The sequence below is a fragment of the Panthera onca genome, chromosome B4, assembly GCF_046562875.1.
Source record: "Panthera onca isolate mPanOnc1 chromosome B4, mPanOnc1 haplotype 2, whole genome shotgun sequence".
In the NCBI taxonomy this organism is placed as follows: domain Eukaryota; kingdom Metazoa; phylum Chordata; class Mammalia; order Carnivora; family Felidae; genus Panthera; species Panthera onca.
The window spans coordinates 12,662,087-12,686,159 of NC_138345.1; the positions used below are offsets into that span (position 1 = coordinate 12,662,087).

Below are 24,073 nucleotides of genomic sequence, written 5' to 3' on the forward strand. Positions count from 1 at the left end.
GACCAGCTAACCACCAGCCTCCACAGGCAAATGTGCCCATATCTCAGACGGGAAGGCACTGTAAGGCATTTCTCATACTTACAGACACAGAACCCTCTCCTCACAGAACTTCTGGGCCTCGTGTTCCATGGAGCCCATCTTTGGGAATGCCAGTTCAGGGAATGGTTTCCTCATGAGGGTGGGCTTTTGAAAGGGCCATCCAAAGTCAGAAATACAAGTTTAGACCAACCAACCTGCCTCCTTTCTCTCTCCCTTAATATGGCCACTGAGCTAGAAAGAAACTTCTCTGGAAGCACACTGGGTTGAGCCCAGCAGGGACCAAGGGCCCTGACGCTCGGATTCTGGAGTCCCGACTGGGCTCTGAATCACTGCTTCCCCATGTCGCACACCAAGAATCCAAGAATCCCAGCCAAGATTCTTGACCTTGTGTAATGACACTGTTCAGAGATTTCCACAGATCAGAATGCCAGCAGTGGGGAATGTGGACAGTTACAAAGGATCAGAGGGTCACGTTTTCAGCCACAGGGCTTTGTCCAACAGTAGGTCAAAACGGGCAGCTTCTGATTTTTTATCTTCTTGGGCAATGTTCTTCAGCGTCACCCCCGACGATAGCATAACATACACGTTCACCTACCTGGTGCTCCCGCTCCGACACTGTAACCCTGCGTTTGCCAGTAAGACGCGATGAGTGTGGCGCGACCGTGACTTCCTGCCGTCTTCCCTTCAAATCCGCACCCTACCCTCTTCCGCAAGGTGTCCGCGGCACTCGATGGGACTCTGGTCACAGAGCCGCCAGGCGTCTTCCGTCCGCTTCCTCACTCTCCACTCTGCCTCATGGTATGACAACACCGGAGCGGTCACGAATTTGTCTCCAGCCTCCACAATAACCCACCGAGGGAGCACCTTTAAAGAGGGGTGGACGAGGAAAGCAGGCTGCAGGCTGCCGGAACTCATCCTTTCTGTGAAAGACAGGGCAGGACCTGTCTGCTCACCCCACTCTTGAAACCATCAGGGGAAACCTCTCTGAACTGCAGGGTACCATTGTGGTCTGCTCTCCTAAACCCCTCTCTTCCTGCTCCGCTTCCTGGTTTGTCGTGCTGTTTCCTCTCTGAATTGTTTTCTGCATATCTGATGGTACTGGGATGATATTCTCTACGTTATAGTCTTCACGTCTCCCGGGGGATGGAGACAGTGTCTATTTTCCTTACCACACCATCCAAAATACTGACCCTGCCCATGACACCGAATGAAGCCATCTACCGACGTAACACATAAACACAACGATTAACGTAGGTAACTTTAGGGCCCGACTGCAAGAAAACAGTCCTAAAGGCATTTTGAGGAGAGGTCACCACGTTATGTAGTTATCCATCTGGACAGGAGACTAAGGAAATTATAGTTCTGAGGAAATACCTTTTAAATGACCCTCCTCCATGGTAATCTCAGCCACCAGGCTTCCTGTCCTAAAATGCCCACTGAGATGAATCTGAGGAAGTCTGTAGATGTAGGCGAAAAGCTCTAAGGTTTGCAGTGAGGTCCCAGATAATCTGGCTTTGGGCACGGTTAGCAGTCTTCTCTTTTCTTTGTCCTTTAAGCGAATAGAACACGGGGGTCAAGATTAAGGTACGTGTGCTTTCCCAGATGGCAGTGTCAAAGCAGCTGGCTCAACGTTCATCAAACCCAGGCCATCACGGCTCCCGGCATACGGTGCCCCGGCCCGCAAGGGGAAGGACCGGAAGGGAGGTGCAGGAGCAATCGCACATGTTTTACAGTGACTGAGATCAGGAAGTAGCAGACACAGTCACCAGAGCAATGGGTCAGGTCCCAGCTGGCATGGGCTGAGCCAGCTCCGACTCCCTCTGGGAAACGCCCAGCCTGAGAACAAGAACCAGCAAGAGAGAACCAGCCTCATGAAACATTCCCTTCGCAGGGGACAAACCAGGGTTTCGTCCCAGGCACCACACCAGGGTGTCCCTGTAGGAACGATGACATCAGGCCTGCTGTAGCCCCTCAGGACGGCTGTGGTGGGCAGCTGTCCACACTCCACGGCGTTCATGCCTCACAACTGCCCTTCGAAGAAAGAATCATCACCTTCTATTTTCTTTTCACTTATTTCCCTAAAAAAAAAATTTTGGATTCCAAGGCTTAAAGAGGTCAAAATCACCGTTTTGAACTGAATTCTGTCTCCCAGATTTCTATGTTGAAGCCCTCATCCTCAACGTTGATTGTCTTTAAAGAGGTGAATTACATTTAAATGAAATCGTAAGGGTGGGGCCCTAATCCAGCAGGAATGGGGTCCTTAGAAGAAGAGGAAGTAACATGGGACGCTTGGGTTGCTCAGTGGGTTCAGAGTCCGACTTCGGCTCAGGTCATGATCTTACGGTTCATGGGTTTGAGCCCTGCGTCAGGCTCTGCCCTGACAGCTCAGAGCCTGGAGCCTGCTTCACATTCTGTGTCTCCCTCCCTCTCTCTCTCTCTCTCTATCTCTCTCTCTCTCTCTCTCTCTCTCTGTCCCGCCCCTGCTCACAGACTGTCTGACTGTCTTTCTCTCTCAAAAATAAATAAACATTAAAAAAAGAAGAGGAAGAGACAGCAAGGAGGCACTCACACAGAGAAAACGCCATGTGAGGAAAAACAAAGATGGCCATCTGCAAGCCAAGGAGAGAGATCTTAGGAAAAACCAATCCTGCCTCCAGAGCTGGGAAAAAATAAATTCCTATCATTTAAGGCACCCAACCTATGGGTATTTCATTATGGCAGCCTCAGCAACTAACAGAGTTACACAGTGAAAAAGTGTTCTGATGCCAAAGTTCATGGGTGGGGGCAGTAGAGACTTCATACCTTAACTTTGTCTTGTTTGGACGGTCTCAGAACAAGCCTTCAGATTGTGGATGCCAGCTGTGTTAACTATTTTATTCCTGATTCCTGGGAGGTAGACTCTATATCCTTGGAATTTCCCCGAGTAATGGGAGTGTCTTTGATACTCACAAGCCCCTGGATCACACCTGACTATGCTAGTGAGATGACTCAGACTGGGGCTAGTCACCCCCTAGACACTGGGTTCAATCACATGGCCAATGATTCAGCCAACTATGTTTATGTAACTGTTGGTGGGACCGTAAAGCCACTGTGGAAAACAGCATGGAGGTGCCTCCAAAAATTAAAAATTGAACTCCTGTCTGATCCAGCAATCCCATTCCTGAGTACATATCCAAAGGAAATGAAAACAGGGTATTAAAGAAGTATCTGCACTACCATGTTTATGACAGCAGTATTCACAATAACTAAGACATGGAAACAACCTAAGTGTTGGTCAATGGATGAACGGATAAAGAAGATGTTTATATATGCAATAAAATAGGACTCAGTTGTGAATAAGTAGGAAATCCGGCCATTTGCAATAGTGTGGGTAGATCTTGAGGGCATTATGCTAAGTAAGAAAAGCCAGACAAAGACAAATATTGTATGTTCTCACTTTCATGGAGAGTCTAAAAGAAGCCAAATTCATAGAAACAGACAAAACAGTGGTTAACAGAAGCTGCAGAGTAGGGGTCCTGGGGAAGACGTTGTTAAAAGATAACAACTTACAACCAGAAGATGAGTAAGTTCCGGGCATCTAATATACAGCATGATGACTAGAATAAATGATATTGTATTATATACTTCAAAAATCTACTGCTAAGTGCGGGGACCCTAAATATTCTCATCAGACACACAAAAAGGACATGGTAAGTCTGTGATGTGACAGAGGTGTTAGGTAACACTACAATGGTCATCGTACTGCAATTATGTAAGTCTATCAAATCAATACCTTGTATACCTTAGACTTACACAGTATTGTATGCCAAGTATATTTCAGTAAAAAAAAAAATGTCTAGTAATGAAACCCTAATTTAAAACTCTGTATATTGAGGCTCAGTGGAGCTTCTTGGTTGGTAAGCACATCGATGTGCCAGGAGGGTGGTGCATCCATGGGGAGAGAGCACGGATGCTGTGCATTTGGGACCCTTCCAGACCTCACTCACCCTTCGTGTCTCTTCAGTGGTGGGTCTGGGTTTGTACTCTTTATGCCAAAACTGCATAACCATGACGATCATGCTTTCCTGAGTTTTGTGAGTCAGTCTAGTGAATTATCAAAATGGTGGGGGGGGGGGGGGTCACGAGAACTCCCAAACTTGCAGCCAGCTGGTCAGAAGTGCAGGGAGTGTGGGGATCCTTGAACTTGCAGCTGGCCCCTGGAGAGAGGGCATCTCGTTGGGAATGTGCGGTCTGTGCTAAAGCTGCACCCCATCCACTCATATCCATTCCCTTGGCATGTGGTGCTGTGTTGCCTTGCGATTTCACAACCAAAGGCTTTGGCTATCATTGTGCAGTTGAACATATGTAGACAGGGGTGTTTGGAGGCCAATGGGCAATGAACCCAAAGGTCGGCTGAATTTCAGGAATTCAAATAACTACCCCAAGAAGAATCCTCAGTGAGCCTATGCCTCATTCCTATGTTCCTCCTTCTCTTTTTCTGAGTATCGGCTAGTTGAATACCATTGGATTCACTGAAAAATAATTTGGTTGTTCCTTCGGTCACAAGTAAGTGAGGACAGAGGCCATAAATGGAACAAAGGAGAAGTTTTAATTTGATAGCTATTCATTCATTTGTTCCTCTGTTCAACATTGGTCAACTTTCCGACGAAAGCAGCCACCACTTATGGAGCACCCATGACGAGGGTACTTGCTATTATCCGCATTTCTCATTACAGTCCTGCTAGGTAGTTATTATAATTCCCATTTTAGCAATGAGAAAGCTGAAATTGATACAGGTAAATATTTTCCAAGCCACATACCATCCATATGAGAAAAGAGAGCCAGGATTTCAACCTGGATCTGATTTTATCCAAAGTATGAGCTTTATCACATCGCTGCCTCCTAAGCCCCTGCACATCCTGTCCATAAGTCAGTGGCACAACACAAAACATAAGATTCATACATGTAAACTTTTCATAAATTTAAATGTATCCTATCTAAAAGACTGTTTTTTTAAATTCTGCTTTCCCATTCTTTTTTTTTTTTTTTTAAAACGTTTATTTATTTTTGAGACAGAGAGAGATAGAGCATGAACGGGGAGGGTCAGAGAGAGGGAGACACAGAATCTGAAACAGGTTTCAGGCTCTGAGCTGTCAGCACAGAGCCCGATGCGGGGCTCGAACTCACGGACCATGAGATCATGACCTGAGCCGAAGTCGGACGCCTAACGAACTGAGCCACCCAGGTGCCCCTCCCATTCTTTTTGGTGTGTGTGTGTGTGTGTGTGTGTGTGTGTGTGTTTTAATCTATACCAGTGAAGGTAAAAGCAGTGTGTGATATTTTTTAATACCCTTATTTGGCAAAAAAAAAAACAACCTTCCAGCCCTACTTTTCCTTTATCTTTAAAGTTTCTGATCCCTTAAATGCCAAAGTCAGGGAACTACTGCATCACAGGGGCCCTAGCTGTGAGCCACAGAGGAAAGCTCCAGAAAAATGAGTCTCAATATTACTGCCTCAGGGGCACCTGAGTGGCTCAGTTGGTTGAGCATCTGACTTCGGCTCAGGTCATGATCCCGTGGTTCGTGAGTTCGAGCCCCGTGTCAGGCTCTGTGCTGACGGCTCAGAGCCTGGAACTTGGGTTCAGATCCTGTGTCTCCCTTTCTGCCTGTGCCCCTCCCCACCTTGTGCTCTGTCTCTGTCTCTCCAAAATGAATAAATGTTAAAAAAAAAAAAAGCTATAAAAAAGAAAAAAATACTGCCTCAAAATACAGTGTGCTGGGAAAGCTCCAGGGGCTGACCACAGTGGATCAGATTCTGGCTCTGTTCGCGGTGGAGCCTGAGAAGTTGTCTTTCTAACATGTTATTGACGGATGCTGATGCTGCCAATCTGGGACCACACTGGGAGAGTCACTGAGTTAATTAAGCCAATCACATGAATCCTACCCCTGCCATCAGTGACTGGTCCAGGCAGCAGAATGAACCAACTGTGGTCTGGGGTGAAACACAGAAGTGAGGGACAGGGAAGGCCATCTGGGAAGGTTCTTCCCCCCATGAGAAAAAGAGTTAATGAGAAGAGCAACACCCTTTCCTGCTTTCCAACACTGTTGTCTAAAGATGCGGCAGCCAGTCTGTGACCCGTGTAACCATGGCTGGGCGGGACGCAAATCAAGGAGCCTGCAGATTTTCCCCAGAAGTGACCGCATGTAACTTTACTGCACTCACCCAAAGTGAAGATGAATGGGATGATTAGGATTTTTCTTCATGCTTTTTTTTTTTTAATGTTTATTTATTTTTGAGAGCCAGAGCATGAGCAGGGGAGGGGCAGAGAGAGAGGGAGACACAGAATCGGAAGCAGGCTCTGGGCTCTGAGCTGTCAGCACAGAGCCCAACGTGCGGCTCGAACCCACAGACCGCGAGATCATGACCTGAGCCGAAGTCGAACCCTTAATTGACTGAGCCATCCAGGCGCCCCTCTTCATGCTTAGGGGTACAATTTGGAGAGGACACTGCTGCTGACCCAGGGTTACATGGCAGTGCTATTCCCTAATATTTACACACTGTGTGTGTGCACACGCAAGTGTGTAGGTGCATATGTATCTGACAGAGCCAACCAAATGCTGAAGGCATTCTGATGACAGTGTTCACTAGTACAGAAACCGTTTTATTAATCATCAAAAGGGGGGTGATGGGGCGCCTGGGTGGCTCATTGGGTTGAGCATCAGATTCTTGGTTTTGGCTCAGGTCGTGATCTCAGGGTTTGTGAGTGTGAGTCCAGACCCTGCATTGGACTCTGTGCTGACAGTGTGGAGCTTGCTTGGGATTCTCTCACCCTCTCTCCCTGCCTCTTCCCCGCTTGTGCCTCTTCTCTCTCTCTCCCTCTCTCTCTCTCAAAATAAATAAACGTTAAAAAAAAAGGCAGGTGAGAAGGCAGTGGTTTCCCCATATCTCTCTGGCTCTTGCAGACATGTGGTGAAATGATATGGAAAATCGAGATAATCTGCAGGATCCGGGCAGTTCTAACATACCTTTGTGTAAGTGCAATGATATTTTCTGTTATTTTATAAATCACGAACGCTATTGTAAGGAAGGAAGGCTACAGTAAAAGAAGGCTAACAAAAGATTTTTATAATACTGACACATGGCTCACTTTAATGTTGTAATATATCTTAGGCTCTATCAACAATTTAAAATTGAAAGAATCATTGTCCTGATCTATTGCCTCCCTCAAAGGACTCTGCCTGGGATTTTGAAATCTTCTTCCCTTATAGAAGAAAATGCTGACCCATTTTGAACTGAGTCAGGCATTTCCGGAGCCATAAGGTTCGCCCAAGTATCATCAAAGACTGCTCGGATCCAGCAGTGGGGAGGGGACGTGTTCTTCTGAGCCTCACAGAGTCGCCCCGAATACATCTAAATGTCCCAAAGCATCCGTCTCACTGTGCACTCCAAAATCTGGCTAGCAGGCCACAATCTCTGTAAAGGATACAACCCCTAATGGGGAAGCAAGAATTAATATGTGAACTTGTGAGTAGCTGAGTTTGTGAGTAATGCGCTGGGAAACCAATCACTAACTTGTTTACAAAGGAAAGAATTTGCCCTCTGGTTTTACCTTCCCACATATCACGGCCAATATGATCCATCCGTATATAATTGTGCTTCAGTGTCATTTTAACGTAAAGCTCTAAGGATAGGGTCACTTCTACGATACTGGGCTGCAACCATCAAAAACATTTTTTTCTATCTTCTGTCCAAGAACGGTAAGTGATGAGCATGCTTTGACATAATCGGAGGTCCAAACCGCATTCACGGAGCTAGATGGTTATCTGTACTCTGCATGAATGCACATCCATATACATCCTGCCTGCCCTCATCTGACCTTGTCGTGAGTTACGTGTGACATTGGAAGGATCAACACTGCTAACCAGTGTTTATGAAAAACATCAGGGGATGATGTGCAGGGGAGCCTGGAAGATGGAGCAGCTAAGACATCTGATAGACAGTCAGCCCATCGCGGTCACATAAACTTGCACTGAACTCTACAAATACACCGCAGAGCCCTGCACAGCGTCGTAATGAACACCAAAGTATTAGGAATAACAACACAGGCAATTCTGCAGCATTTCCCCAAAAGGCTGAGGTGGTCAATGTTCCCATTTTACCGATGAGCTAGCAGAGGCACGTGGCTTGTCCAGGTGACCATAGCAACTAAGTGGTCTAGCCTGGGCACCTGTTGCCAGGCTCACACAGTGCCTATGAGGTGCCAGGAAGTCTTCTAAGCATTTTCCATGTTCTAATCTTTGATTCCCAACCACAACGCTATGATACCAACAGGATCAATTTACAGCAGGAAGACTGAAGGCCATTATCCTTCCCAGGTCACAGATGAAGAAACCGAAGTTCACAGAGGTTGTGCAATTGGCCAAGGTTATGGAGCTCCTGAGATGTGGAGTCAGGAACCTCACGGCCTGGGCCGAGTTTGAATTTTGGTCAGGATGTGAAGCCAGGCCGTCTGGCTCCAAAGCCTGTGCTCCCAAAACACTGAACCGGCTCTTCCTTGGAGTCACAGGGCCTGACTTTGAGTCAGATCTCTACTGTTCACTAGCTGTGCCACTTTGAACAAGTTACTTAACTTCTCTGTGCCTACATTTCTTCATCTGCAAAATGAGAACGGTGACAGTCACCCACCTCCTTGAGTCGTGAAGGGGACTACGAGCTGATGACTCAGCATACATAAAGCACTGAGAACAGAGTCTGGTATAGAAAGAAAGTGCTCAACTAGCTAATGTGATGATTAATCACTAAGCTATGAAGTTTCTCCTAGCATTTGAAAGATGTTTATGTAATTAAAATTTGATTTACACTTAACTGTTCAGGAATGCATTCATTTGCATAAAGCCCAAAGAAGAGTTCTATTTTCCGTCATCTGCTTTCTACCTAGAAGAGTGATTTCCAAGCCCTGAAGGGTCTATGGACACCCCTTGGGTCAGTCTAACTATAAGAGATGATGGACAGCAGGTGGGATCCAGACCTTCTCCACCTATACGGACTGGACAGAAGATTCTGCAAGTAAGAGATGTTTGCGAACCACTGGTTTTAAGGACTACTGTGGGGTCATGTGGTTGGTTCTGTCTACGTCCATAGTTCTAATTCCACACAACTGTAAAATTCTGGGCGGAGACTCGCAACTATGACCCCCTCGGGCACACCCAGAGAGGGGGCAGCGAGGGGCAGAACCACACTCTCCACGACTTTAATATACTGCCCTTGTAGGAAGGACACGTCCGATTACAGAAGGCTGGCAGGGGCCAACAGAGGAATTCAAACAGAATGAACGGATGGCTTTTTGAGCCACCAGAAAGAGCAGATCTGGGCTCCTCAACGAGGGAGGACAGGGTGCGGCTGGTACAGGTGCACCAGGAGGCGGCTGTCCCCAGTACAGGAGGTAGCCCCTTTCGGGAAGAGGAACCCCCAACCCCGGGTTTGTAAAAAGTCCTACGGCCTGAATAATGTCTTGCCTCTAGACTTGACCTCGTGCCCCAAAGGGAGGCGCTCGGATCTCCACAGCACAGTAGCAGATGAACAACTGAGGTTTACCAAATGAGCAAGTATTTGAACTGAGCAATGTGCCCAACACCAATCTGTGAGTTATGGATGAAAAACAAAAAACACCCAGATTTGCTAATTCCCAGATTCCTGTGACGCCATCGCTTCCAGATGGCCGGTTTTCTCGTTGGCCACACTGTTCTGAGGGGTGTGTGCACATATGCGTGTTTTTATGCGTGTCTTCCCCACCCCCTGCAAACAAAACCACTCCCATTTTGCTGAGCTGGGTTGTGTGGTAAGTTTCAATCCCCCCCAACCTCAGCCCCACCCTTCTTATCCCTCAGGAGCAGAGAGGCAAAAGTAGGAGCCCAGGGTGGACAAGCTATCTCCTGAGGTTCCTTATCTGCCTACACTCCAACTGGGCTACTTTGGAGAATACGTGGAAAATGATTTTGTAAAGGGATTGAGGAAAACAAAGAAAATAACTCGGCAGTGACACCAAAGCAAAAACATAAAATCAACTTTCTGGAGGGTCATTCCTGGAAGGCATGGAGAAGCACTGCCTTCCTGTCCCTTTCCTTATTCTCCATCCCATTTGGGGTGAACCACAGGAAACTGTCCTTTGTGTAGAACAAAGTCGGCCCCAAATCGGCCATTTCAAACGGTTCCCGCGAACACTTTTTAAAACTGTTTGAAATTAGCATCAAGGGAGAATGGGGGTGGGGGTGTTGGAGGAAGTGGGGGAGGGGAGCAAAGGGGTTGTTGCCTGGCAACCAGAGCCTGGACCCCGACAGCCCCAGACGACCTCTTCTTACCCTGTGCCTGGCTGAGCTGTCTGGTCCAGGAGCCGCGTGCGCCAGTGTGTTGGGGGCGGGGTCCCCGGATGATTGCATCAATCTGCCCGATCCTGACACTCCTCCCTCCATCACTGCCCCTCAGGGAGACGGGAGAGTCTCTTTTGTTCTCAACCGGAGCCCAGCTCACCAGTTTCTCAGTTATTGCCCAGAGGGAGACTCTTAGCTGGGTGTGTCCCCCAAGGGTATGTTTTACGGGCTATTTCTTCCTCCGTGCAATGAAATGAACTTCTGATTACATGCAGACTCAGCCTTGCGGTCTCTGCCTCTCGTCTATACCTTAACATCAATTTGCTTCATCATGTGCCTTTAAAATGTTACCTATTACCAGCCACCCCCCGGGGGCTGGAAACACATCTGTTTGGCTCATTTGGTAGAGTACCCGGTTCTGCAAAGACGAGACTAATAAATGAGGATGGCAATCGTGGTGAAGTGTGAGGTCAGCCGAAGCTGTGCTGATCGACACCCTTCTGGCTCTTTTTTTTTTTTTTTTTTGAGGTGGCCTGGTGGTCTGGGAGGTCCCGGACAGAAGGTTTCTAACACTGAGGCCCTCAGTCGGCTTGCAGCTCCTGCACATGGCTTCCCACTCCTGGCTGAGACCATACCTCCTGGTGAATTCGGCCCAGACAGGAGCAGATGGCATGCCGCTTCATGCTTCAGTGCACGGGCCAGCAAGCAAATCGGACCACCCTTCTCAGCTGAGCAGATATGGATTCAACTCTCTATTTTTTCTCCCTTCTCTTGGCAACACGTGCTTTGGGGGAATTCCTGGTTTGCTTGGTAGAAAACTGTCCCTTGCATTTTTTTTTTTTTTAACAGAAGAACATCCTTAACCACAGACGGGGCTGAGAATGCAGTGTGAGGGTGTGTACGTGGGGGTGTGCACACACATAGAGAACCCAAGTCTGTTTGTCTGTTCTTTGCAGCACTAGTAGGGTACCAGACGTTGTATGGTTTTTTTTTTAAGCTTATTATCGGCCGGGATATTTCCTTTACCCTCTGTGCTGTTAATTTACTCAGGGCCCATATTAACTTACTCAACTTCTAAGCGGGAATATCACCAGCGTGACTTGTCAGGAGAAAAATGATGAGAAGGTTTAATCCACTGCTGCTTGTCCCTTCCACACCTGATACCCCGAGGCTGATGCCTGATGTGGAAATCCTGGACTACATGTGTCACATGCTCAGATCTCCACCAGACAGACTAGGAACTTAGCTCACAGAAATGAAACGACCCGGGGAAGCCCATCTTCGGTTCTAGACTTGGGATGGGGGCTGAAGCCTTTAATTCCAGTTGTTTCTACACTTGATCTTAGGCAAAAGGCCGAGAAGCGATAATTCCAGTTGTTTCTGATGCTGGTGCTGGGGGCCAGCATAGCGGCCACATTACAGGTGAACTATACCGTGTCCCAGGTCTGTATTATGTAGACTTCTCACAGCGCAATGAAACGAAAACAGGATGTAGCATCAGAAGAGCTGTGCTCAAGCTGTATGCATGACTACATGACCTCAAGTGAATTAATTAACCTTCCTGAATTTCTGTTTCCTTATTAGCTGAGTTAGTGCCAGCTTCACACAGTCAGCATAGGGGCCCCTGGGTGGCTTGGTCGTTTAAGCGTCTGACTTCAGCTCAGGTCACGATCTCGCCGTTCGTGAGTTCGAGCCCGATGTCTCCCTCTCTCTCTGCCTCTCCCCCACTGACACTCTAACTCTCTCTCTCGAAAATAAACATTAAAAAAATCAATACACAGTCAATATAAAAATTAAATGAGATGTCCCCCAGTGATACCCCAAAAGGAACTGTAAAATGTGCTCATTCCTGGGGAGGACATCCAGTATGAAATCTGGGCAGCCCTAAACAATTTGATTGTGCCCACAATCTTCTCTCTAATGATCTTCTCTCTATCCTTTAGCGGTACCCTGTCCAACAGAAATACCATGTCAGCCACAAATGTGAAGCCAGTATGAAATAAGATTTTTTTAGGAGTCCTATTAAACAAGGTTTGATTAACTTTAATTACATATTTTCTCTAACCTAATTAAGATACCCCCAAGTAGTTCATTTTTTTTTAATGTTTATTTATTTTTGAGAGAGAGAGAGAAAGAGCAAGTGGGGGAGGGGCAGAGAGAGAGGGAGACACAGAATCGAAAGCAGACTCCAGGCTCCGAGCTGTCAGCACAGAGCCTGACCCGGGGCTCAAACCCGTGAACCGTGAGATCGTGACCTGAGCTGAAGTCAGATGCTTAACCGAATGAGCCACCCAGGCGCCCCCCAAATAGTTCATTTTCAACATGGAATCATCAATATAAAAATCATTAATAAGACTTTTTCACTTTTTTCCTTTGGTTTCCACACGAAGCCTTCCAAATCTGGTGTGTATTTTACACCACATCTCGGTTTGGGCCGCCCACATTTTGAACACTGCATTTCACTACACAGCACAGCTTTAGATCCTTCCTGATGTTTCTGTCCCACCAGCTTTCTCAGAACTGGGGACACCGTGTAATGTACAACCAGAACCCAGCTACTATCTTTCATTCTCCTGGAAAAAAAAAAAAGAAAAACAACAACGGGCTCCACTTCTCAGAGTCACAGGACACTCTGTTCCTCTATTTTAACAGAAGTGGATGGTCAGCAAAGTGCCGCCCAAGGCTCCCGAGAGACTGGGTCAGAGGGAGAGACACGGCAATCCTGGAATGTCGCCTGACATCCCAGGGCAGCTTCCTGAACAGAACACAAAGAGGGGTTCACGGCGGCAGGGTCGTGGGGCTGGAGAGGAATCCGATTCGTAAAGCTCTACCATCCGAGGGAAGAATTGCAGCCAACAGAGCATAACTTCGACTCATCTACAGCGCCGGGCACAGCCCAGAGACAAGTACGAGGCACGTGTCTGTTGTTCTTGTCCAGGCCTGCCTTCCTGTAGGACAGGCGGCCGCGTCATGTCCTAAGCCTCAGGAGAACCTAATAAGGCACGGCCACACCTCAGCCATTCCAATCTAGTGAAAATCTGTTCTATTTTTAAGAAACGCAAGAGAAAGAATCCGGAATCTTCCTTATTAACCGCTTCCAGTCCCCCATCTATTGACCCTCACTGTCAGGAAATTCTCCTGGGTCTTATTTAAATGATTCTCGCTAAGGCTAAAGCACAGTTCCCTTTCTTTGCTTTCAAAATGCTCCCCTACCTAGGCAGAATAAAAAAATGAAGAAAGTAGTTTTAAAGGAATAATCACCTGGAGATAGGATTTGAGAATGTTACTTTAATACAAAACACTCGTGACACCCTCTTATCTGGCTACAGAAGGATCAGGAAGAGGCTGATAGAGAGACATATTTGAGGGCGGCCTCCCTCATTCTGACGCAGGCTTTTCCGACTACATTTCTAACTGGTTGAAACAATTTTGGCTGACAGAGCAAAGGACAGGGTCTCCAGGTTGGACGGGAGAGTGATCTGGCTGGAAACCTGTCACACAACGACGACCAAGGTTGGAGGCTTGGCTTTGTCTCTTGAAAGCCCACATCATCGTTCCGGCTGTCCTTAAGTGGAATTTAAGGACTTATGGAGTCACATGGTAATGCTGTGGGGGCCGCTGGCCGTGGATTTCAAGATGCACCTTTCAAACATTAAATCCGAGCGTGTGCACTCTGGACCTTTGCCGTTTCGCCTGTACGGGTACTGAGGGATTTACTCAGGGCAATCAGGGATTTGGCAGCACAGATTCTGCTCAGTAATCCCAAAAGGGCTTTATTTTTTTTTTTAAACGTTTTATTTATTTTTGAGACAGAGAGAGACAGAGCATGAATGGGGGAGGGGCAGAGAGAGAGGAAGACACAGAATCGGAAGCAGGCTCCAGGCTCTGAGCCATCAGCACAGAGCCCGATGCGGGGCTCAAACTCACAGACTGTGAGATCATGACCTGAGCCAAAGTTGGACGCTCAACCGACTGAGCCACACAGGCGCCCCCCAAAAGGGCTTTAGAAGAAGCATTAAATGTTGGGATTATGGCCATTTTGTTATAACCCAAAGAAGGGAAATGCTATCGTCACAGGGGCCAGGTCCTCAGCGCTGCAGGAAATGATCTGTGAGGGTGCCCGGTTATCAGAATCCTTCTGGTCGGACGCAGGTCTTGTTCGTTGTTGGTTCCACGTCGTTTAACGCTTCTCTCGTGCCGTCGAAGTTCTGTGAGATGTAGCCTTCGTGCGTCTCTAACTCTAACAGCGGCTGAAAAACCAGACCTCCCATCTCTGCCGCTACCTACTGATTTTATTCGACCAGCCGCTCTTGTGTAAACCTGCACATGCTTCCCCGTGGGGGATAAACATTTCCCCCACACCTGCCTCTCCATCTAACAGACCCTGGAGGGTACACATCGTCGGCAACACTCGCCCCTCCCCAGCCCCGCAACTCCAGGTCACAAGACTGAGAAGGGCCATTTCCTCATCTGAGCCTTGTCACAAACACTCTGAAACTGGTCTTCAAACCAACAACACCAAACCCTTCGGCCCTCAATGTACTTGGGTGACTGAAGTATAAAGGAGTCTGCAAGGGCATCACTCTGTGGAGTTAGCAATATCAAAAAGAGAATTATGGGATCCAAGCGTTTTATTCTACCAAAAACTTAGCGTGGGTCCAAACGAACTCAACAATACGGGATTCCCTTTAGAAAGGATTTTGTCAAAAGAACATAACCCTGAGCAAGAGAACTTTGTGGAAGAGAAAGAAAAGTCATATTTAACTTGGTGTTTGCCCACTTCCTTTTTTTTTTTTTTTTTTTAATGTATAGTTTTTTTGTGTGTGTGCTAAACTAAATCCTCTGCCAAGCCATTGGTTCCATGCCAAAAAGTCCCTTGGAGAAATAATACCAGGGCATTTTAGGATTAGCCCATTCTTTCATTCCACAAGGATCTGTTTGGTGGCATTTCTGCTGGGTGCTGGGGATACAAAGCGATCCTGACACGGACTCAGCCCTCAAACTGTGGGCGGCTCTGGGCAACAGAGTAAACAGGCCATGACCGCGAGCTGTGACACTGAATTGTGGCAGTGCTCGAAGAGGGGACCCACAGGGGAGGAGGCACAGCCAAGAACAAGACTTGGAGGGGGGCAGGGGGTAGGGCCAAGAGGTTGGGGGAAAAGTATCTTCTAAGCCGTGAACTGGAGGCTTAACAGAAACCAGCAGGGCACAGGGGTGCGGGCGTGGGAGGGAGAGTTCTAGCCAGAGGAAGTAACATGTGACGTTGTGTTCCCAAGGGGACGGGCAGAGTGTAACTTCTCACCATCTGGATTGTGAAGGGCTCAGGATGGCCCATCCTAAACTGTGCACAGCAGTAACTAAATACCTTTTCTGTGACTCAAGTTCACTTCCAGTGCCCTGGTTTACATCCTCCCAGGGCAGGCTGGCCAACAGATCATAACTTCACTGCCACTTGAGGCCTCATTTCCTGTTTCAGACAGTGGCTGTTTTCCACACCTCTAAACGCTGATTTTAAAAAAAAAAAAGCATCTAAAAAACACAAGGCCACTCCCCTACAAATTCTTCCTGCTGATTCTTAATAGTTGAAAGCTCCAAATACTTTGTTAGTGATTTTGCTAACGGAGGAGATCTAACTCACTTTACACTTCCCGTATGCTGGCTCACCTCACCCCCCACATCCAAACCACAAGTCTGACTCTTAATAAGGCCATAAATCTTGGAATCTAGCCTAGGACATAATCCCAAACACGGGACAGCTCTATACACACGGGTAAATTAATGACGGCATTTGCCGGTAACAGCGGAAAAACCATAAAACAAACAAACAGAAAACCTTAAACGTACCCAAATGAGTGAACATTTAGGTAATGATGGTATATCCATTTCTGGAATTTCTGTTAATATTAACAAAGATGAAAACTTATAGCAACCTGGAAAATGCCAGTGAAAGACGTTAGGTGGAAAAATAAAATATACAGAACTACACACACTATGATGACAACCTTGCAAGAAATAGAACTACAAAAAATGCTGGAAAGGAATTTGCTGAAATGAGACTAATAGGGGAATTAGTGTGCGGTGATTATGAGCTTTTTCCTATTTTCTATGTTTCCTACGTTGTGTTTGTAATGCCTTTATAATTTAAATCTAATTAAAAGTATTAGTTCCTTGGGGCGTCGGAGTGGCTCAGTTGGTTGAGTGTCCTACTTCGGCTCAGGTCATGATCTCACAGCTTGTGGGTTCGAGCCCTGCATCGGGCTCTGTGCTGACAGCTCAGAGCCTGGAGCCTGCTTCGGATTCTGTCTCCCTCTCTCTGCCCCTCCCCCAGTCGCGCTCTGTCTCAGTCTCTCAAAATTGAATAAACATTAAAAAAAAAAACAGTATTAGGGGCACCCGAGTGGCTCAGTCGGTTAAGTGTCCGACTTCAGCTCAGGTCATGATCTCATAGTTCACGGGTTCAAGCCCCGCATGGGGCTCTGTGCTGCCAGCTCAGAGCCTGGAGCCTGCTTCGGATTCTGTGTCTCCCTCTCTCTCTGCCCCTCCCCTGTTCACATTCTGTCTGTCTCTCTCCTTCTCTCAAAAATAAATAAATATCAAAAAAAAAATTTTTTTTTAAAGCATTAATTCCTTTAAGTTAGCAACCGGAACATTTCCAAATCCAAGCGGGACGTACCGGGGAGCATGAGGTAAGGGTATTTGTACGTGAATCTTCCATTGCAACAGAACCAGTTTCCACAGTGGATGGGCATGCAGGTACCATTTCAACGTACTGACGAACTACAGCTTATTTGGCAAAACGTTCTGGGTAATGAGGAGCACTGCCCTGAGAGTCTGACAGACATCTGAGAATGTCGAGTGTATACAGTGACAAAAGTTGGGAGTCGAACAACAGATGTAAGTTCTTTAAATCAAGTTGGGCAGCTTCACGAGTCTTTAGGGTTCTCAGTGAAACAGTGATTTTTTTTTTTCAACAGTAAGCGTAACAAGACCGGGGTCTCTGATTCTAATACTGCTCTGACTTCTCGGACCCTGATGTGTGCTCAGTTTGGAGATGGAGTGATTGATTTCCTGCGGGTCAAGGGACACATAGATGTTCCAGGGTGATGTGATGTTGACCCACGGGAGGGAGGTGACTTGGCCCTTGGAGGGAAGACAGAGCCAGGAGAATGCTTCTCTTCCCCCACACCTACAAAAGCTTAACTTGAAAACAGCCAATGGTTCCCTATCCCTCTCTGAGCCGGGAAGACGACCAAATCTGTTTTAGCAGCCGCGAGACTTATTTGTGTTATATTACAGCGAACTCCTTCAAGTACAAACAGCTAATGGCAGTTGTGGAATTTCCTTTTCTAGAGACGTGCAACAGGAGGTCAGATATACATCTGGCCTTGAATGCCTGAGGCGTGGTGTACAAAGAAATAGAACGAATGAAAATAGCACTCACACACAAAAATACCACGGTGCGCCATCCCTCTCTCAGATGCTCTGAGATACCGATTTAAAACCCGTTTATAAATGGATGACGGGCATCTGGGGCGCCTGGGTGGCTCAGTCGGTTGAGCGTCCGACTTCGGCTCAGGTCATGATCTCGCGGTTCGTGAGTTCAAGCCCCGCGTCGGGCTCTGTGCTGACAGCTGGGGGCCCGGAGCCTGTTTCGGATTCTGTGTCTCCCTCTCTCTGACCCTCCCCCGTTCATGCTCTGTCTCTCTCTGTCTCAAAAATAAATAAACGTTAAAAAAAAATTAAAAAAAAAAAACAAATGGGTGACGAGCATCGAGGAGGGCACTCGTTCGGATGAGCACTGGGTGTCGCATATAAGCGACGAACCACAGGAATCTCGTCCCGAAGCCAAGAGCACACTGTACATGCTGTGTGTTAGCTAACGTGACAATAAATTGTGTTAAAAACTAAAATAAAACCCGTTTACATATTCCCCCACCCATCGGCTGAATCGGAGACTGAACCACATCAGCCCCGGAAGAAGTTCAGAACGTTGGCCAAGAGCCACTTACCTGTACTAAGAGTTCCAGCTTCCTGTCATCCAGAAGATGTACTTGACATCGACGGCCCTCCGTCATCTACGAAGAAAGACAAACGATGGTCACTGAGAGTCTAACAGCCTGAAAGATGGTTAATAGGCGCCCTATGCTGGACCACACCAGGCACAGCGCTCTGGGCAAATCTTGCAGAAGTGGCAGGAGGGGTTCCTTCCTTCCTTTAAAACCACTCAGGGAGCACTTTCTATGTGCCAGGCACTATCCTGGGAGCTGGGTGTCCAAGAGCACCCAAGACAAGGTCCCTGCCCTCATGGAGCTTACGTTCTTACGGGGGAGATATAAAATAAATTAGCAAATACATTCACAACCTGATACCAGGTGGTGAGAAGTGTTCCGCACTTTAATCATTCTTCCGTTCAGTAATTGTATCACCACGCATCAGGGGCAGATTTCAGTATCCCGTCTCTGCCACCTCTCCTGTCCCCCTGACAGTCCCCCTTACCGAGCACACGGGAGCAGACGACCACCCCACACGCAACTGGCTTTGATGTCTGTGAAGCTCCTTTCTCCACAGGATAATCGTTTAGTATCCTAGTCCCTACACTGCTTTCACCTGTGATAGAAGAACGTGGGAGGCTAAATGCTCACAGCTAAGCCTGACCCCCGACCCTTGTGCCTTTCACAACTATCACCACCGGCCCTGTAACAGAAAGAGCATCCAGGCAAGCAAGAGGAGACCCACGCCGGGTCCTGGCCCCCCGGGTCCATTCGTCTCTGCAGCCCGTCTCCTATACAAAAGCGACTGGGCTGATACCAATGGAGTGCCACCAGAGCTTTAATAACTGGCTTTCTGGAAGGAAGAAGCCTTAATTTGTAGCATCTGCTAGAGCCCTGGCATCCCTCTCAAAGGAAATCCTTTGAAGAATGAGGCTCCTTCTAGATGTCAGAGGGCCACCGCTCTAACCAAAACTTATCTCTCTGCACTCCAGATATCTTCACGGTGTTTGATCTCCAGTTACTGTCCACACAACACGGATGGTATTTCCCACACCCACAGTAGACTTAAATAATTCCAGGAGCACGGATGGTAGTGAAGTCTGGTCAAATAACAGGAAATTTCCCATCCATTAGTGACGGGTTTTGAGTATTTATTACCTTTGTTTTTAATATAACATACTTGACTCTAAATTTATATAATTTAATGTCAATAATGGCTATGTTTTACCCCTGGCACGCAGAATTCCCGGAAACATACCTACTGGCTGTTACAATGGGTAAGAGCAAGTTCCAACACCATTGTCTGGACCAGAAGACCCAGCAGGGTCCTTCCAAGCCCTCGTATTTGTATAGGACTCTGCAGCCCCCCCTGAAGCCACCTTCTTTTTGCCCAGTGAGCAGCCATTTCATGCAGACCCAAGGGCAGGCCTGGCCTTATCTCCCTGCACAGCTATCGTGGTCCCTTCTCAAGAGTGCTTTCTCCAGGAAAGATGGGAGAGATGGCATCTTCTGGCTCAACAGGGATTATTCTCTAACCATCAGCATGTCCCAAACTGGTTTGTACTCCCATGAGAAAAGTCTCCTTCGCCAGAAGGAGGGTGACTTCCTCACCCACCAAGCTACCATCAAGTCAGATTTCCTTAGTTATGGGATCTTAACCAAAACAACAGGCTCTGCCTGCATGGGGCCCAAATAAAGTCTCTTGAATGGGAGTTACAGTAATGCCTCAGCAGTCCCCAGCTCTTAGAAAAATCATCACGAGAAATTTCACACGCCCATAAGCACTCCAACAGAGGTTAAAGGACAGTACAAACAGAGGAGAACTTCAGTTCAGAGGTTTGCCATTTTGCACATAAGAGCCAAAGCAGACAGCTATGGGCATGAGGTGGCTCTGTGAAAAGTCCTTATTCGTTCTTGGAACTCTTAACGTTAGGTGTGAATCGCCTTAAAAGGAGGATGGGCTCCAATCCCATTAGAAACCACTAACTGCACACAGTAGGCATCCCAGCTGGCTGACTTCATTTTTAAAAACCCATTAGCTTCAAAAAATAGACAAATGGGACTACATCGTAATAAAAAGCCTCTGCCCAGCAAAGGAAACCATCAACCAAATGAAAAGTCAACCTGCTGAATGGAAGACAATTACTTGCCAGTCACATATCTGGCAAGGTGTTAATATATAAAGAACTCTTAGGACTCAGCAGCAAAACTGCAAACAATCCTATTATAAAATGGGCAGAGGGTCTGAAGGGGCATTTTTCCAAAGAAGACCTACACATGGCCAGCAGACACATGGTAAGATGCCCAACATCACTCATCGTCAGGGAAATACAAATCACAACCACAGTGAGATACCCTTCACACCTGTTAGAGTGACTAGTATCAAAAAGACAAGGAACAACAAGGGTTGATGACGATGTAGAGAAGAGGGAACCTTCGTGGATGGCTGGTGGGAACGCAGGCTGGTGCAGCCCCTGTGGAAAACGGTATGGAGGTTCCTCAAAAAATTAAAAATAGAACTACCCCACAATACAGTCATTCCACTTCTGGGTATTTATCCAGAGAAGATGAGAACACGAATTCGAGAAGATAAATGTATCCCCCTGCTCCCTGCATCATTATTTACAGCAGAGAAGACACAGAAGCAACCTATGTGTCCACTGGTGGATAAATGGATAAAGAACATGTGGTACGTATATTCAGCGGAGTATCGTTCAGCTAGAAGAAAGAAGGAAATCTTGCCATTTGTGACAATACGCATGGACATTGAGGGCATCAGGCTAAGTGAAATAAGTCAGAGAAAGACAAATGACCTCACTTATATTTGGAATTTACACAAACAAACAAAAAAAAAGAAAAAAACAAATTCATGAACACAGAGAACCTACTGGTAGTTGTAGAGCTGGGGGGGGAGGGGTGTCAGGAGGTTGGGGGGAATTGGTGAAGTGGGTCCAAATGTCAAAAGGTACAAAGTCCCAGCAATTCAGTTCTTAATAGAAAGAACCCAAGGTTAGCACAGAGGAGGTTCAAGGAAGAAAAAGTGCACAACCATCCAGCACATTATTTTGAAATTCCTTTAAAGACATTATAGGTTTCAGAAAATTCTCTGAAGGGTGGGGGACACAGGAGAATTTTTATAAAGGAAACCTGCCTGTCCCTATAGAACCTTCAGAACACAAAGTGTTGTTTTTTGTTTTTTTTTTTTTAATTTTTTTTTTTTTCAACGTTCTTTATTTATTTTTGGGACAGAGAGAGACAGAGCATGAACGGGGGAGGGGCAGAGAGAGGGAGACACAGAATCGGAAACAGGCTCCAGGCTCCAGGCTCCGAGCCATCAGCCCAGAGCCTGACGCGGGGCTCGAACTCACAGACCGCGAGATCGTGACCTGGCTGAAGTCGGACGCTTAACCGACTGCGCCACCCAGGCGCCCCCACAAAGTGTTTTTTTAATGGTTATTTATTTTTCAGAGAGAGAAAGAGAGCAGGGGAGGGGCAGAGGGATAGGGAGACAGAGAATCCCAAGCAGGCCCCTTGCTGTCAACACCGAGCCCGATGTGGGGGCTCGAACTCATAAACTGTGAGATCATGACTTGAGCTGAAACCAAGAGTCAGATGCTCAGCCAACTGAGCTAGCCAGGTGTCCCTAAAACACAACGTTTGGAGCTTTGTTTTATCATAAAAGCTAAGGACATAAACACGTTCTTGACTTATCCACATTTCAACAAAACTGATACAAACAGAGGGAAATTGGAATCGCCAAGATATCAAATAAAGGTGGTTTTTTTGTTAGTTTTCTTTCTTGTTTTTTAGAGAGAGAGAGAGAAAGCACAAGCATGGGAGAGGTGCAAAGGGAAAGGGAGGGAGAGAATCTTCACTAGGCTCCACGCACAGCACGGAGCCCCACGAGGGGCTCGATCCCACAACCCTGGGATCATGACCTGAAAAGAAATCAAGACTCAGACGCTCAATTGACTGAGCCACCCAGGCTCCCCTCAAATGAAGGTTTAATTGCAACACCAAAGAGGCCGTATATCATTTTCTCAGAATTATTTCGAAGCACGCAAAATGTGACGCGACACTGAGCTCACACCCACACATAAAAGTTTTACTGTGCGGCTCTCATTTTCATCTGAAAGATAAAATCCTCATTCCGTTAAAGAATCTCACCTTATCGGCTCAGCAGTTGAAGGAATTAACTACCCCTGAAGAGGTGACGCTCTACTGAATTTTTCCAAATTCATTCTTCTCTTCCAAAGAGCCTCCATTTTCAGGCCTGCGGAATTTATGACCACGCACCCTGTGTTACCAGGGAATTTACACGCTGCCTCCCTTTGGGAAGGCAAAATGTCCCTGGGCGGTAGGGGCAGGCGGGGAATGCAGCCCAGAGAACTGAGTCCAAACAGAAACCCAACTTTGAATCATCATGGTTTTGAAAGTATGCCTGTCTTTTGATGGCACTGATGGGGCTTTTTTTTTTTTTTTTTTCCCTCAAAAGGGGGACGGTTTGTTGTTCCGGACTGAAGGAAGACGGGCCCGTCCTGCTCTCATCAGTTCAGAAAAGGTTCACCATCCTGGGCGTGTGCGGGAAAGAGTGGACATCTGCAGCTTTGTCTGCCTTGCCAGGCCTACTCAAGTTTTCTTTTGAAACCGAACAATTGTAAAATAATAGTGCTTTGCTTGTTTTCATTTTCAGCTGCTCAGACACAATTGGGAGCCTTGGCGTCCCTCTCCGAGGAAATCCTTTCGGAGAACACGGCTTCTTGTAGATGTCAGCTGGCCGTTACCCCAACATAAATCGTCTTGCCACAATACAATTCTACACCAAGCAGAGGCCTGCCAAATGCACCATGATGCTCAAGGATATATAGAAAAGCGTCACTTTGGAAGCCGGTGTCCACGCGGTTGATCCAACTCTGCGGTTAAGACACACACGGAATCAGGAAGACTGTGCATAAACAGAGACGTGCATTTACGACGCCAGCTTAGGTGAGCAGAGCCGAAAATGAAACAATATGTGTAGTTTAAAGGCAGCCTATAAAATCATCGCGCGTGTGGACAGGAATCGGGAGGCCAAGATAAAAATAGTTGGTGTGCTAGGGTAATAGGCTTATGGGAAGTTCCCTCCCAAACCATCCAAATATGACTGACATTTTTTTTTCAGTTAAAACAAATGTAAAAACAAGAAACTTTATCTAGAAAAACAAAATCACGGTGTTTGAGGTCAGCCAGAGGAAATGGATCCTGAGAAGCTTCTTTCTCGACGAATCGGTTTTAGATTGCCTGTGTTTTTTAACGTATCGAATCAGATTCATGAGTTTACAAATGAGAATTGTAATTGTCACACGGGTGGGTCGGAATACTGAAGACGAACAACCCAATACATCCTCTCTCTGCAGGTGGAATTAAAAAAAAATGGCGACCAGAAGTTACTAGGCTTCGCATTATGACTCTTTTCTCTACACATCACCTTTCCCTCTCACTCCCTCCTGCTCTCCCTCCTCCCTCTCCTGTTTTTGTCCCTTGCCAAATAATTTACGCACTATGGTACACACGAACGGAGGAAGCGCTCTGAAGAAATAACCCGAGTTCGGGGCGCCTGGGTGGCTCGGTCGGTTGAGCGTCGGACTTGGACTCAGGTCATGATCTCGCGGTCTTCGAGTTCGAGCCCCACGTCGGGCTCTGTGCTGAGTGCTCGGA

The 24,073-nt window shown here is 47.0% G+C and overlaps 1 protein-coding gene across 13 annotated transcripts in view; it reads right to left on the reverse strand.

Annotated features, from left to right (window-relative positions):
• FRMD4A (FERM domain containing 4A) overlaps nt 1–24,073 on the reverse strand; it is a 608,405-nt gene that overhangs the window by 169,352 nt on the left and 414,980 nt on the right. For all 13 annotated transcript variants that reach the window (XM_060659574.2, XM_060659575.3, XM_060659579.3 and 10 more), the window contains one exon: nt 18,395–18,460. In XM_060659574.2, coding sequence (XP_060515557.1) covers nt 18,395–18,460 — 66 coding nt within the window. The remainder of the gene's footprint in view (nt 1–18,394; nt 18,461–24,073) is intronic.